The following is a 13,312-nucleotide window of genomic DNA, read 5'->3' as shown; positions in this document are numbered from 1 at the left end:
TTCCAACTCCTCAAATTATATTGTTTTACGGAAGTTGTCATAAGCTACGAGTAGATGATTTTCTGACGCTGACTCATTTAATTTGCAATTTTTACCTAGCTTTTATTCCACTGGTGAACGTAAACACTCACAGGAATTTTTCGAATGATGTTAATTTATATTTTATGTGTGTAGTTAAAAGTGAACTGCTACGACAATTTCAGTTAGGTAAACAAATATTCAGACAAAAACATTTCGTAAAAATATGAATTGCTATTTCTGTCTTAGTCTAAATCTAGTATTAGATAATTTATGGGCATTTATAGGAGAAAAAATAAATTTCATGTTAAGTAGTATCTTTTAATTAATTATCTTGACATTGGGTATCACAAAAGTATTTACAAATCACAGATTTGTATACCTATATATTTACACATTTAAGTAGAGTTAAATTTATACGAAATTATTATATAAACTATGTATATATACACTTGGATCATTCTTAGTAAATTTCGGCATTATTTTTAAAACGTATGTACACTATTGACAAACACTACCAAAGAGCGAATTCACCAATGGTAGTTAAAATTGGCCAAACCACCGTACTCGCGTGGTAAACCGTGCTGTCTACCATAAGTGCCCTGGAATGAGAAGTCACCGTTTTTCCCAACGGGCCACCTCCCACCCGCCGCCGCTTGGTACGAAGTTCCTCCATGGATCTGTCTGCTAACATCTAGAGACGCAGCAGCATTAGGGTTCTGCCATTTGAGGGCGCCTCCTAAGTGGGAGGAATCGCCATAAGGACCCAACACTCGTGTCCCGTACACCTGTCCGTCAAGTTTACCGCGGTTGTCGTTAAATATCTGGTGCTCGTATCCGCCTTTCCCGAACAAACCGGCGTCGTTCTGGCCGAGGGTGCCGAAGACACGGCCATCTCCAATCTTCTTGTCAAGAGTGACGTCTCTTCTTTCTCTCAGGTGGTTCTGCACGTACCATTCTGGGTATGTGTCTAAAGCAGCAAAGTCCTGAGCAACGACAGCGAAGAAAACTGCTGGTAAAATGTAAAGGATCTGCATTGTGACTTCACTAAAAACTTGTACGTGTGGCGAACGAACTCTTTCGTTCGCCCAGTTTAGGTTAGGCCATCTACATTCACATTCCAGATTCATTTCATATTTAGAATTCCCTCAACCGCGCATGCGTGGATATATTGTTTCGCCCATTCATTACATCTTGACCAGTTCTCCATTCCACACCGCTTCATCTATTTGATAGTACTTTTATTTTATATCCTTTTACAATTGTTACAATCAGTGAAATAATAAATATACCTACTAATCAACATCGCCTTATATCAATATACCAAATATCAAACCTCCACGGCGATATACGATCTAGGAACACTAAGTGTTTCTAATGAATATCACAACTCGAATGATACATTTCTTCAAACACCCAGAATATTTACACAAACAAAATGTGCAGGGACTTTTTTGCGGGAATTTATGCATGTTACAAATTAATTCCCCTAGTAAGCTACAATCAAACTTGACGATTAATTAATTCGCAAATAGTTTAAGATAAGAGGTTAAGTCCCTTGCCGCGTCTTATCATTCGTAAATATGTTTGTGACGTTTTCATCTCATTATTATCATCAATCATAATTGCATAGTGACATGATATGCATAAGTTATATTTGGCATAGTAGGTATCTAATTTTTTAAACATACATTCTTGAATTACCCAATGAATCAGGGAACGCCCGCGACTTCGTTCGCGTGATTTACAAGACGGAGGTCCTGGGTTCAATCCCCGGCTGGGCCGATTGAGGTTTTTTTTATTGGTTCAGGTCTGGCTGGTGGGAGGCTTCGGCCGTGGCTAGTTACCACCCTACCGACAAAGACGTAATGCCAAGCGATTTAGCGTTCCGTTAAGAAGTCGTGTAGAAACTACATACAGGTAATTGCTTTGTCTTTTTGTAAATATTGTACGGTAGTATATACAGTTTAAAATTGCATGACATTACAATATTACTTTTTTGAATTGGAAATAAGAATAAGGAATTGGCTCAGTATTATAATATTAGTATGATGTGATACAATCGTTACCTATATAATATATATGTATAACTTACATTTACTAATTCTTTCTTCCTTTATATCGAGGAACTGTCGTCTTATAGAGAAAATAGGACAATCTCCAGAGTGTCTGGCCTATCTCACAGGATCTCCTAATTACACGTCACGGGCATGCTGTGATTGATTGTAACGCTAATATCTGAGACAACACGCCGCTACGAGTGACATTTGAGCTCGCAACACTGTCCTTCGCCTTAATAAGTAAATGCTATACTCCAATCTTTTCTATTCCACATACAATTATCATTATAATGTGAAAGTAGAATATATACGAGTCACATGAATATGTTGACTAACGAGAGATTTATAGCTTGGCAACTTCATTCGTAACACTCCCGATGTTTTGCGCGGGGCGGGAGACGTGTAGCGACGCCTGAAAAACCCACGACTAATGCACGACAATTCCCCGCACGCACGATTTCACACCCCTGCAGTCTTTCCGCCCGTCGCCCGCATATCATGAGAGTATTATCAACAAACTTGCCAGACTATAGAACTTATGGCTTTAACAGCTGCGTTTTGCAATTACTTCTCTTAATTATTATTTGAGTACCCGTGCTACAGACCTACAGACTGTTCAGTTAAATTTTCCCTGTGTAGTAACAGTGTCCGTCAGTTTAAATTGATTTTTCTAATGATTTTGATTTGGTGAAACTGTGTAGTTAAAACTGAAGGTATGTAGCACCTCTAACGCAAAATGCGTAACAATTATAAGGACACCGTACACTAGGCAAATTTGACATTATGAGGCATTTCACATTTTTTGCAAATTTAGAATTTATTAATTTTTTCCATATCCACGACTTATATTGATTGTACTACCGCTTAATTCAATAACAAAAAGTGTCTCTTTAAAATTTTCAGAGTTTAAAAACCATATTGAGACTGGCAGCGACAAGTTTAATTTTGAGAAACTGGCCGTGAAATGAAATATTACTTTCCACAACTTAATAAAGAACCGACAGAAACTTTTAAAACTTGTAGTATATTTTTCATCCAACGTTTTTATTAAAAGCTTCTGAAATGCATAACCACACTAATGTGATATGACGTTGGCTCCACCGTTTAGGTAATATTACCTAGTTTGTGTTGGTTGCTTCCAATCTTATTTACGCAAAGTTACCCTAAGGAAAACAACATAAATGTGAGTTACCCTCTTTCACATTTGCGAATATTATTCATTGTTCCAGTCTTGTTCGTCATATGAGGAGTAATATGTTAGAAGGGTGTTATGTTAAAACCTCTTACGATGAAAAATGTTGTACCTTCGAGGAATACTTAACGAGTAAAGATATTAGAAAGCTTTCCTGTACGAAACATGAAAGATTTACTGTGACTCTATTTCTATATACGCATATTATAAACAGGTAAACTTTGTTATTTTGTAATGTTCACGAAGTATCTGTAGATTACTGAACCGATTTAGTATTCTTTCTGTCAATTAGAAATCCATGTTATTCGTGATTGTCATTGACCAAATTTTATCTAGAGCCGTGATAGCCCAGTGGATATGATCTCTGCCTTTGATTCGGAGGGCGTAGGTTCGAATCCGCTCCGGGTATCGCCGGTATGCACCTTTTGACCAATGAGTTAGTTTTTTTTCGTTCTATGCAAGTTAGCCCTTGACTATACCGTAACCTGATGGTAAGTGATGATGCAATCTAAGATGAAAGCGGACTAAGTTGTTAGGACTTGAATAAAAATCCGGACCCCTTTCGGTTTCTACAAGACATCGTACCGGAACGCTAAATCGCTTGGCGGTATGTCTTTGCCGGTAGGGTGGTAACTAGCCACGGCCTACCATTAGCCAGACCTGGGCCAATTAAGAAAACCTCAATCGGCCCAGTCTTGGATCGAACCCAGGACCTTCGTCTTGTAAAGAACTGCACATCCCACTGCGCCACGGAGGTCGCAAAAAAGTTAGTACAGACCTTAAGAGCTTAATTTAATAGAAAGCAACAACCGATGTTTACAACAAAACCGAATATGACACTATAAGCTTAATTAAAACCGGAAAGATTAAGAAAGCTCTAATTGATTCTCCATCATCATTATTACGCTCAAAATTGGATCTAAGGGATAATCTGGTGCACAGTTGAGGTAAGCGGTGTTTCATTAATTTCTCGTTGCCTGGGGGACTCGAACGGGAGTTAATCGGATTTTCTGTACAAGTTGAGGCACTTTCAGGTACGGTGGAAGGGTGCGAACACATTCCTCGCACAGTTTACGATACATTGGTAGGGGTTGCAAACATAATGTTGAGTTTTTAGGACTTCTTTTAATTGTAATATGTTTTACTCAACTTATTAATTTTGCTGTTATCGTTATTACCAATTATGTCATTGTAGTTGTAGTTTCATAATTAGTTATGTAAATATTTTGAAATATTACTATAGAGGTATTTAACTAAATAATTTTGTTCCCAGATGTCTAATGGAAAACTGTAAAAATGGCGAATATTATTTAGATTAGGAGGAATATTCTAGACCATTCTCATTAGACGCAGTTTTCAATGAAAACCACCCATAGAGAACAATCCACCAATCCAATGTTATAGCTGGATGTCGCTAAAAGCTCGAAATCCTCCTCTTTTAAGGTAGGACAGAGGTCTGCAGCACCTTGCTGTAAGCTATTAAAATTAGGCTGATCATAATCATTAATCATGAATCTGAAAAATTACAAATTAGGTCTATCGACAGCAAAACATGCGCTATTTTATATCAGAAAATAATCGACACTGGAATAAACTAAGAGTTACTTTATTTATAACTTTAGTACGCAATGTGGCGTGCAATGGCGATCATTTAGTACATCTTCAATCCACCACTTGAAGAAAACTCTAGGCAATATACTTTTGTATTAGTTCACATGTGTTCAACCTAATTCAGTTATAGATACAAGTAAGTACATGAGTGTATGTGTATTGTGTAATTGTGTATGTATATTTTGATGGCCTCCGTGGCGCAGTAGTATGCGGTGGATTTACAAGTCGGAGGTCCTGGGTTCGATCCCCGGCTGGGTCGATTGAGGTTTTCTTAATTGGTCCAGGTCTGGCTGGTGGGAGGCTTCGGCCGTGGCTAGTTACCACCATACCGGCAAAGGCGTACCGGTACGATGTCGTGTAGAAACCGATAGGGGTGTGGGTTTTCATCCTCCTCCTAACAAGTTAGCTCGCTTCCATCTTAGATTGCATCATCACTTACCATCAGGTGAGATTGTAATCAAGGGCTAACTTGTAAAGAATAATAAAAAAAAATGTTCGTGTTTAAATCGGGAACTATCCGGCACTAAAATAAACTTACTGTTACTTTATTCATAAGTAACTTGAGTATGTAGTGCGGCGCGCAATCGCGATCAGTCGTGCATCTTCAATTTGCCACGCGCGGAGACGAACGATCAATGTACCTACTACCTACGCGCGATAAATACCACTGACGTCGCACATTTTTCAATGAAACTACACGTTTTAATCAAGTACCATGCACTTACCGTTCGATTGAATTGTATCAATCTTTAATGTGACTGTAAAAGTTGGTAACTTTTTCAAGTATTACCAGACAATGAATAATTGAAATCTTTTTAACTATATTCGTGATAACAAACTTGGAACAAGATAGTGTTTGTTCGGTTCGCCTACAAGAAGACGATTCTAATGAAGATGACATTAATGAACCGTCGAAGAGTTTAACGGAAGCTTCACTCCCACCACTCAGCCCCTCTCCCAACGCGCGATGCGAGCGGCTGCGCGCCGCGCCAGGTGCATGCCCCGGACCGAATTTGAACCTAAACCCTCCGAATCGAAGACAGGGGTCATATCCACTGGGCTATCACGAGAAGAGCCCAATACAATATGTCATATATGTCATACATCATCATCATTTCAGCCGATGGACGTCCACTGCGGGACATAGGCCTTTTGAAGGGGGTATATATATAAATACTTTGTAGTATTATATAAATACGTGGAAATATGTAAATACTTAACTGAATATAGTACGTTGATACGTACATACAGAATTGGTCTCAAATACGTAGCAATGCAATTCATTATAGGCGGGCATGGTCAACCGCAAGCGGCGGCCGGCGGTTTGGCAGAAAATCGTCGCTCGAGGTATTGCGTCACTATTAGCCTTCCTGCCTCTCTAGAGATGGGCTGTTCTAACATGGTCGCTGAACTTTAACATGGTCATAAATGTCAAACTAAAAACTAGCATCTGTGTTCGTTGCGAACGTATCGATGGAACATAAACAGTTTCACATCTTTAAAAAAAAGCTTAGTGATACAATTTTGTATGATTATATTGCCAATCATTTTAGTAAGAATAGATTACAAGAGATTGCCTTTACTTTTTAAGTTATTTAAGCTCTTTACGTATATATTATAAAGCGCGTTTGTCAAATTTTACTAAACAGGTTATTCTTATACTTATTGTTATAATTTACAGGCCAAATAGCTGGTAACCCACCTAATGTGAAAAGTGAAAAACTATCGTCTGTGATGTCTACATCTTCAAAAGTGTTGCCTTGTACCTGAAGCGTACATCCTGAAGCGTAGTTGTTACATATCCCACTTCTGATACCATATTTTGTAGTGCGTGTTAAATAATCTACTTTTGAAGAATGTGTTAAGGCAGCCATTTCTATATTACAAGAGCCGAGATAACACACGCTTTAATACCACAAGACCACAGACATATTCATTGACAAACTTCATATAGATATTTTTATAGATACAACAGTAAACACACCGGCGATCACACTGTTTAGCTATACTGCTATGCTGCTTGACGCTTGATCATGGCGGTAGTACTTCCCTGTGCGAACTATTATTACAATTTATAAATATGTTAGTTTTGCCTTTTATATTTACGTCCACTGCTGGATATGGGTCTCTTGCATGGACTTCCAAACAAAATGGTCTCGAGCCGCGAGCATCCAGCGGCTCCCTGCAATCTTACGTCATACGCCTCAACGTAAATGATCAACTCAGATGCTAATATGAAAAATTGCATAGATTTCAAAAGGACATACAATTTGAAAAAATATTTTAATAAAAAAAATTCAACCGACTTCCAAGTCAAAAAATAACTTTAACTAAAAAGCAAAAAATAACATCCTACCTATGTGCTACCTTCTGATCATTTTGAAGGCGGTGCCAAGCCAGTGATGTTTTAATTAAACACGTTTTAACTACAAAATTTATGTGGTTCTTTCAGAAACAGCTTTAATTAAAACACGACACTGGCTTGGCACCGCCTTCAAACTGATCAGAAGGTAGCACATAGGTAGGATGTTATTTTTTGCTTTTTAGTTAAAGTTATTTTTTGACTTGGAAGTCGGTTGAATTTTTTTTATTAAAATATTTATTTTTTTATTTTTAGTGTTAGCACACCTACTGCGTGTGTACAGTCACAACCTATCTAAGTGGAAAGTTCTTATCAATACAAATTTATCAAGTCCAAACACGAGGTAGCTACTGTGAACCGTCGAGGAGTTCTCTTCACTGTCCCTCGTCTTCATCACCAGACCCTTAGTACAGTCACAATCCATCTAGGTGGAAAGTTCTCATCAATACAAATTTATCAAGTCCAAACACGAGGTAGCTACTATGAACCGTCGAGGAGTTCTCTTCACTGTCCCTCGTCTTCATCACCAGACCCTTAATACAGTCACAACCCATATAGGTGGAAAGTACTCATCAATTTGAACTGTAACTCGTTCGATGCGATTTAGGTTCCGTTTTGAAAAATTCCTGCCGCTCTGGTGTGCGCTTTCCGAGGTGCTTTGAACGTTTAAATCTTGATGTAGATAGATTTATGTAAGTGTAGGTATATTTTATTTATATGTACTATCGATGACATTCTCATAATATAGTATCTAACAAGAAGCTTGATTATGAATATTGCAGGCATATAAAATGCTTATGCACTAACACATATAGGTACACACATTTTAAGGTGAAAATAATTCAATCGTATTAAGCAATTATTACCTCCGGCACATCCATTACATTCGTATACTGAAACAGAGTCAATTATTTTATTAAAAATTTACAAAGAGTTAAATAATATAATTATTATCTGTATAGATATCGGACGTCCTAAGGTTTTATCCGCTTAGTACTCGTGGAAATATAAGAATAAAATGTGGCCTATGTTAGGTACTCTGATAATTGGTGAAATATTTTTTTTTAAATGGTTTAGTGATTTAGGCGTGACAAACAAATAAGTACACATTACCATTTCTAATATAAGCTATAGGAGAAGTAAGTAATAAAGTTACCAGGATATAAAAGAGAATTGCACAAAATCCATAAAATATAGAAAAGTCTTACGTTCTTAAAATGTTTAAGCTCGAAGCCAATCTTTAGCGCATCTTTGTGTTCATTGTCTAAAATATCGTTTTCACTTAGCACTGGGATTTTTGTTCTCTCCGTCGGTTCGTGATCTGCTATTTTATATTTATCCTCGTAGTATGAAACAAGTTTCATCATTAGAACATCGCTTAGAGTGGCTTTTTGTGTCGGACGCGATTTTTCTCTCTAAAACAAACAATGCTACTTATCTATTTTCATTGCATTGTTTAAAGTATTGTTGAAGTATTTTTATTTACTAACTTTGTCAATGTTTATGTAATGTTTTGTTGTTGGCAATGTTGATGTCGGATGATTCTCTTCATTTCTTGCATCCGATTCTTTATCGGTTTTATTGTATAATAATGAAATTATGTAATTTAAGTCTTCCATATTGATCTCTGAACTCGAGCGTGTTTCATTTTTGTTAACTGTCTGAGCAAACACACACTATTAGGTAAAATTACAACAATAAAAAAAATTAATTCAAAAAATATTATTTGCACCTGTAAAGATTCTATCCAATTGATAGCGAATATGGCAAACATAAAAAGCGTAAATCGCGTCTTTATCCTGAGAACTTTGAAATCAAACAACATCATCGCACAAGGAATTGTTCAAGGAAGTTGTAACGATAAGAAAATATAAAACACGACAACGAAACAGTATAGCGTTCTATAAACACGATAAGGCGACTCAAACGTTGAGTTATAAAAGTGAGATTTACAAGCAATCGTAATAATCCTTTCAAACTAACCGAGCGCATGCGAGGCGTCTCAGCAAACCTGAACGAAGGTTTAATGATTTCGCTTTGATTCTGTGCAAGTCGAGAGCAGTTACACGACTAGATTTATTAGTTCAATTACCCTGCCCTGTTCCGACTAGCTCTGCTTACTTGAGAGCAGACGCCAACAAGTAAATTTTGCGCAGGTTGCAAGCACATTTCCTCTTCTCTTTTAATACGTTTTACCCCAAAGTTACCTCATAATTTTGGTAAACTTCAAGGACCAGTCTAGTGCTATCTTCTATCTATAAGCTAGTTAACTACTTACTTTATTTTCAATTATTAAAAACATAGAAAAATTTAACTTTGCAGCGGTGGACCTCGTCAGATGCGAAGTTCCTTTTCAAATTTAAATATAAAAAAGCGAATTATAATTAAAATGATAACAACAGCAACTTGTGAACCCAGTCTTGGACATTGAAATTGCTTTCGAGAAAATATACTCGTATAAAGTCTTGTACTGCCTGATACTTTTTCGTAAAAATAAAAAAGCATTGTAGTGTATTTGTATGGTACATAAGTCTTTGTTTTCTTGGTACCTTGTTTGACGTTTTTGCGTTACGTGACGATTTGTATCAGTTCACGTAAAAACTTTGTTCTGAAAAATATGTACAAGACAACGCAATTTCCATAAATTTGACCCACAATAGGTAATTTGTTGAGCTGAACGTAAGTTACAAGTGCAGTCAAGTTGTCAAGCGAAGCGAAAAGCTGAGCGGCTAGCTTGTGACCGCAAACACTCGCTGTCGATACAACTTGGCTAACTATCAAATTTGTGGGTTGGCACTTTCAGAACTACACTTAGCTTTATACATAGGTGAACAAAATTCATGCATGTTGTTACGTACTCGTTTATGTGCATGACAGCAAATTATGACTACGGTTTGTTTGAAACTTGTAATTGTAAGACAAAGACTTTTGAAATTTATTTTTATAGCTAGTGGTAGGTAAAGGTAAATAATATAAAAAATATACTGCCTAGATTTTTTGATAGTACAACATTTCTTGAATCAAATCAGTTAAAAAAACTACCTAACCTAATACCTAAGTTACTCGTATATTTTTTTGTTCGCCCGATCTTAAACCCGAAACCTGTACCTCATAATCCATTTTTAGCCCACCTATCGTCTACTGGAATCTAAATCTTCGAATATTATAAAGAGTTGAAGTGAGGTTATAGGGGATAATCTCTGGATCTACTCAACCGATTTTAAAAATTCTTTTATCAATAGAAAGCTAAGGTATTTGTGATTGTCATAGGCTATTGTTTAGCTAGTATTTTTCCCAGCATTCTTACGAAAACGGGAACTATGCGGTTGAAACCACGGGTCGTATATACTAATATTACAACCAGGTTAAATTTGTGGTATTGTAGGAGGTAATCTCTGGATCTACAGATCCGATATTGAATTTATTTTTACCACTAGAAAGCCACGTTGTTTGCGAGTTTCATAGACATATTTTCCCATCGTATAAGTGTGTAAGTATGATTGTTCCTCTTTTACGCTGCGGCTACTGAAGCGATTTGGCTGAAATTCGGAATGGAAATAGATTTTAATCTGGATTAACACATATGGTACTTTTCATCCCGGAAAAATCGGTGGTTCCCACGGGATTCGTGAAAAACTGAATTCCACCCGGACGAAGTCGCGGGCGTCCGCTAGTCAAATATAAAGACGTACACGTGAAAAACCTTAAGAGTTTTCTCCAATTTCATATAGTGCAGTTACATGTTAGTAACCGGTGAAAGTACATTTAAACGTCAGAGGTCACCGCACCGCGGCGTTTCACTGTACAGACTTTTCTTTCCGTATGTTAAAAACGATTTAACCGTGGAATTTCAACTGTAGTTGGGAAATTGTGAATCGAAAAGCTTTTAAAGCTTTGCGAACCACTTAAAAAGAGTATACTTAAAATCAAAATTAAACTGAAAATTAAAAATTACAGAAACAAATACTTGTTACAATTGTTTTTTTTAATAAGCCGAGACATCGCGGTTTCTACCGCATAGTTCCTGTTTCCTTGAGAATATGGCAACAAAATTGGTCTATGGACTCATAAATAACATAGCTTTCTAGTGGTAAAATAATTTTCAAAATCGGTTCGATAGATCCAGAGATTACCTCCTTCAATACCACAAACTTTACCTCTTTATAATATTAGTATAGATTTAATCAATTACAGAGGGTTATGATTTAGACCCTTTGGCTGTGGAATTGTGGATATCTATTATTATGTTCATCTGGTCCCTCATAATTTCGTAACTAGGTAACTAATCTCTCATTTATTTATTACTTCTTTTTTTTAATTTTTAACAATATAAGTATAAAATACAAAACATTATTAAAAATTTATAAAAAAAATTCACCCTCCCGCTGCGGGACATTTGAGTGCCCTAGCAACCGGTGGTCAGGGCTCCAGAGTGAGGAACCTCCTCACAATACGCGCCGTCTCAAGAATCACTGCCTTTTGTATCCGACTCTTGATCTAACAGTTAAGCGAAAGCTTCTTAAGGTGTTGGTCGAAGCTTTTCGCTGTAAGACCATTATAACGAATAAATAATTTAATGTTATTATAATTTCACACATGAGGGGTCGTAGGAAGTATCCTTGTTTCCATCATTGTTATGGACAAACACAAAGTATTAAGGTCGATAAAATTAGGTCTCTTATATTGAGATGCCCTTTATGGGATTAAATTTAATTTTTATTACCTACGTAGAGCAGCATTAGGAATACACATTACGGTTACTAAAATACTAAGTTTTCTTTTTGTTACAACATCATCATCATCATTAACAGCCGTTGGACGTTTACTGCTGGGCTGGCCTCTTGCATAGACTTCCAAACACCAGCCTTACAATACCTTGACACATACAAAATCTTAATTAATTTTCAAAAATGTTTATTCTCTCAGAGGTAAATATTTATTTCCTCCCTGATCTTTTAATTTAACTTATTAATCCAAATTACGCTTGTATGTGTATGTTTATTTATTATTATTTTTGAATTATTTTGTTTATTTATTTTTCTTTTGCCTTCCCTTAGATGCCGTCTTATTTTTATGGTTTGCAGGTTTTCATGTATGTATGTATGTATGTGTGTATGTATGTATGTATGTATGTATGTATGTATGTATATATGTATTTCTTTGTATATATGTATGATGTAGTTAAGTATAGTCTATGTATTATTATTATGTATTATTGCTTAATATTTATGTATTTAAATTACTTAACTTTTCTTATTTTTTGTGTGCGTATACCCGAATCGGTGCTTACGTTTTTTTTTTTCTCTTCCACAGTGGTTGTCTGGAAGAGATCGCTCTTTAGCGATAAGACCGCCATTTGTACATTAGTTTCTAAGTGTTATTATAAGTTATTGTTTATTTTTGTTTTTAATGTACAATAAAGTATATTTCTTCTTCTTTCTTCTTCTTCTTCTTCTTCTTCTATTTATTCTATAATATTTTCACAAATATACTCGTACTCGTCCACTTAGGTATAGAGTTGAAATAGAGAATTGACATTTATAAAATGATAAAAATCTACGAAGGTCTAAAAAATTGAGATACATTTTTCAAACGCTATTGTACGAGTAGGTTACACTTATTTCCGTCTAGGAAAATTGGAAAAGAGCTCTCGGCAGAACTCGCTCACTAGAGAAATTTTAAATATGGGCCCGGAAAATGATTTCTATGAATTTTCTTCTTATTTATTCCCATTTCAATAAAGAAGCAGCTTCTAATTTGAACGAAGTACCTATATAGATTTATTTCTATAGTCTTTCTTTATTACCAACTAACAGCCGCCACGTTGCTTCACCTGCGTAGTACCCGTTCCCGTGGGAATACGGGAATAAATATAGCCTAGCACCCAGGGATTGTGTATAGTTTCCCAAGAGAGAAAGAATTTTTCAAATCGATTCAGTAGTTTCGGGGACTATTGAATGCAAACAAACAATTAAATCTTTCCTCTTTTATTAGTACGAGTATAAATAGTGTACTGTATGCTTGTGTGTGTAGTGTATGCTTGCTTACCGGTATTACAACACAAACGAC

General features: G+C 36.2%; 1 protein-coding gene across 1 annotated transcript; it reads right to left on the bottom strand.

The window, feature by feature from the left end:
- Positions 1–365: 365 nt before the first annotated feature.
- Positions 366–1,509, bottom strand: LOC112051047 (gloverin-like). Its single transcript, XM_024089509.2, has one exon. The coding sequence runs from the start codon at positions 1,146–1,148 to the stop codon at positions 549–551; it is 600 nt and encodes a 199-aa protein (XP_023945277.2). The 5' UTR covers positions 1,149–1,509; the 3' UTR covers positions 366–548.
- Between the last annotated feature and the right edge of the window lie 11,803 nt (positions 1,510–13,312).

This window comes from Bicyclus anynana, chromosome 6 (genome assembly GCF_947172395.1).
Source record: "Bicyclus anynana chromosome 6, ilBicAnyn1.1, whole genome shotgun sequence".
In the NCBI taxonomy this organism is placed as follows: domain Eukaryota; kingdom Metazoa; phylum Arthropoda; class Insecta; order Lepidoptera; family Nymphalidae; genus Bicyclus; species Bicyclus anynana.
This window is presented reverse-complemented; position numbering and strand designations above follow the sequence as displayed.

What these genes read in the sequence shown, in the direction of transcription:
- LOC112051047 (XM_024089509.2), bottom strand. Translation starts at nt 1,148, where the DNA reads ATGAATCTGGAATGTGAATGTAGATGGCCTAACCTAAACTGGGCGAAC.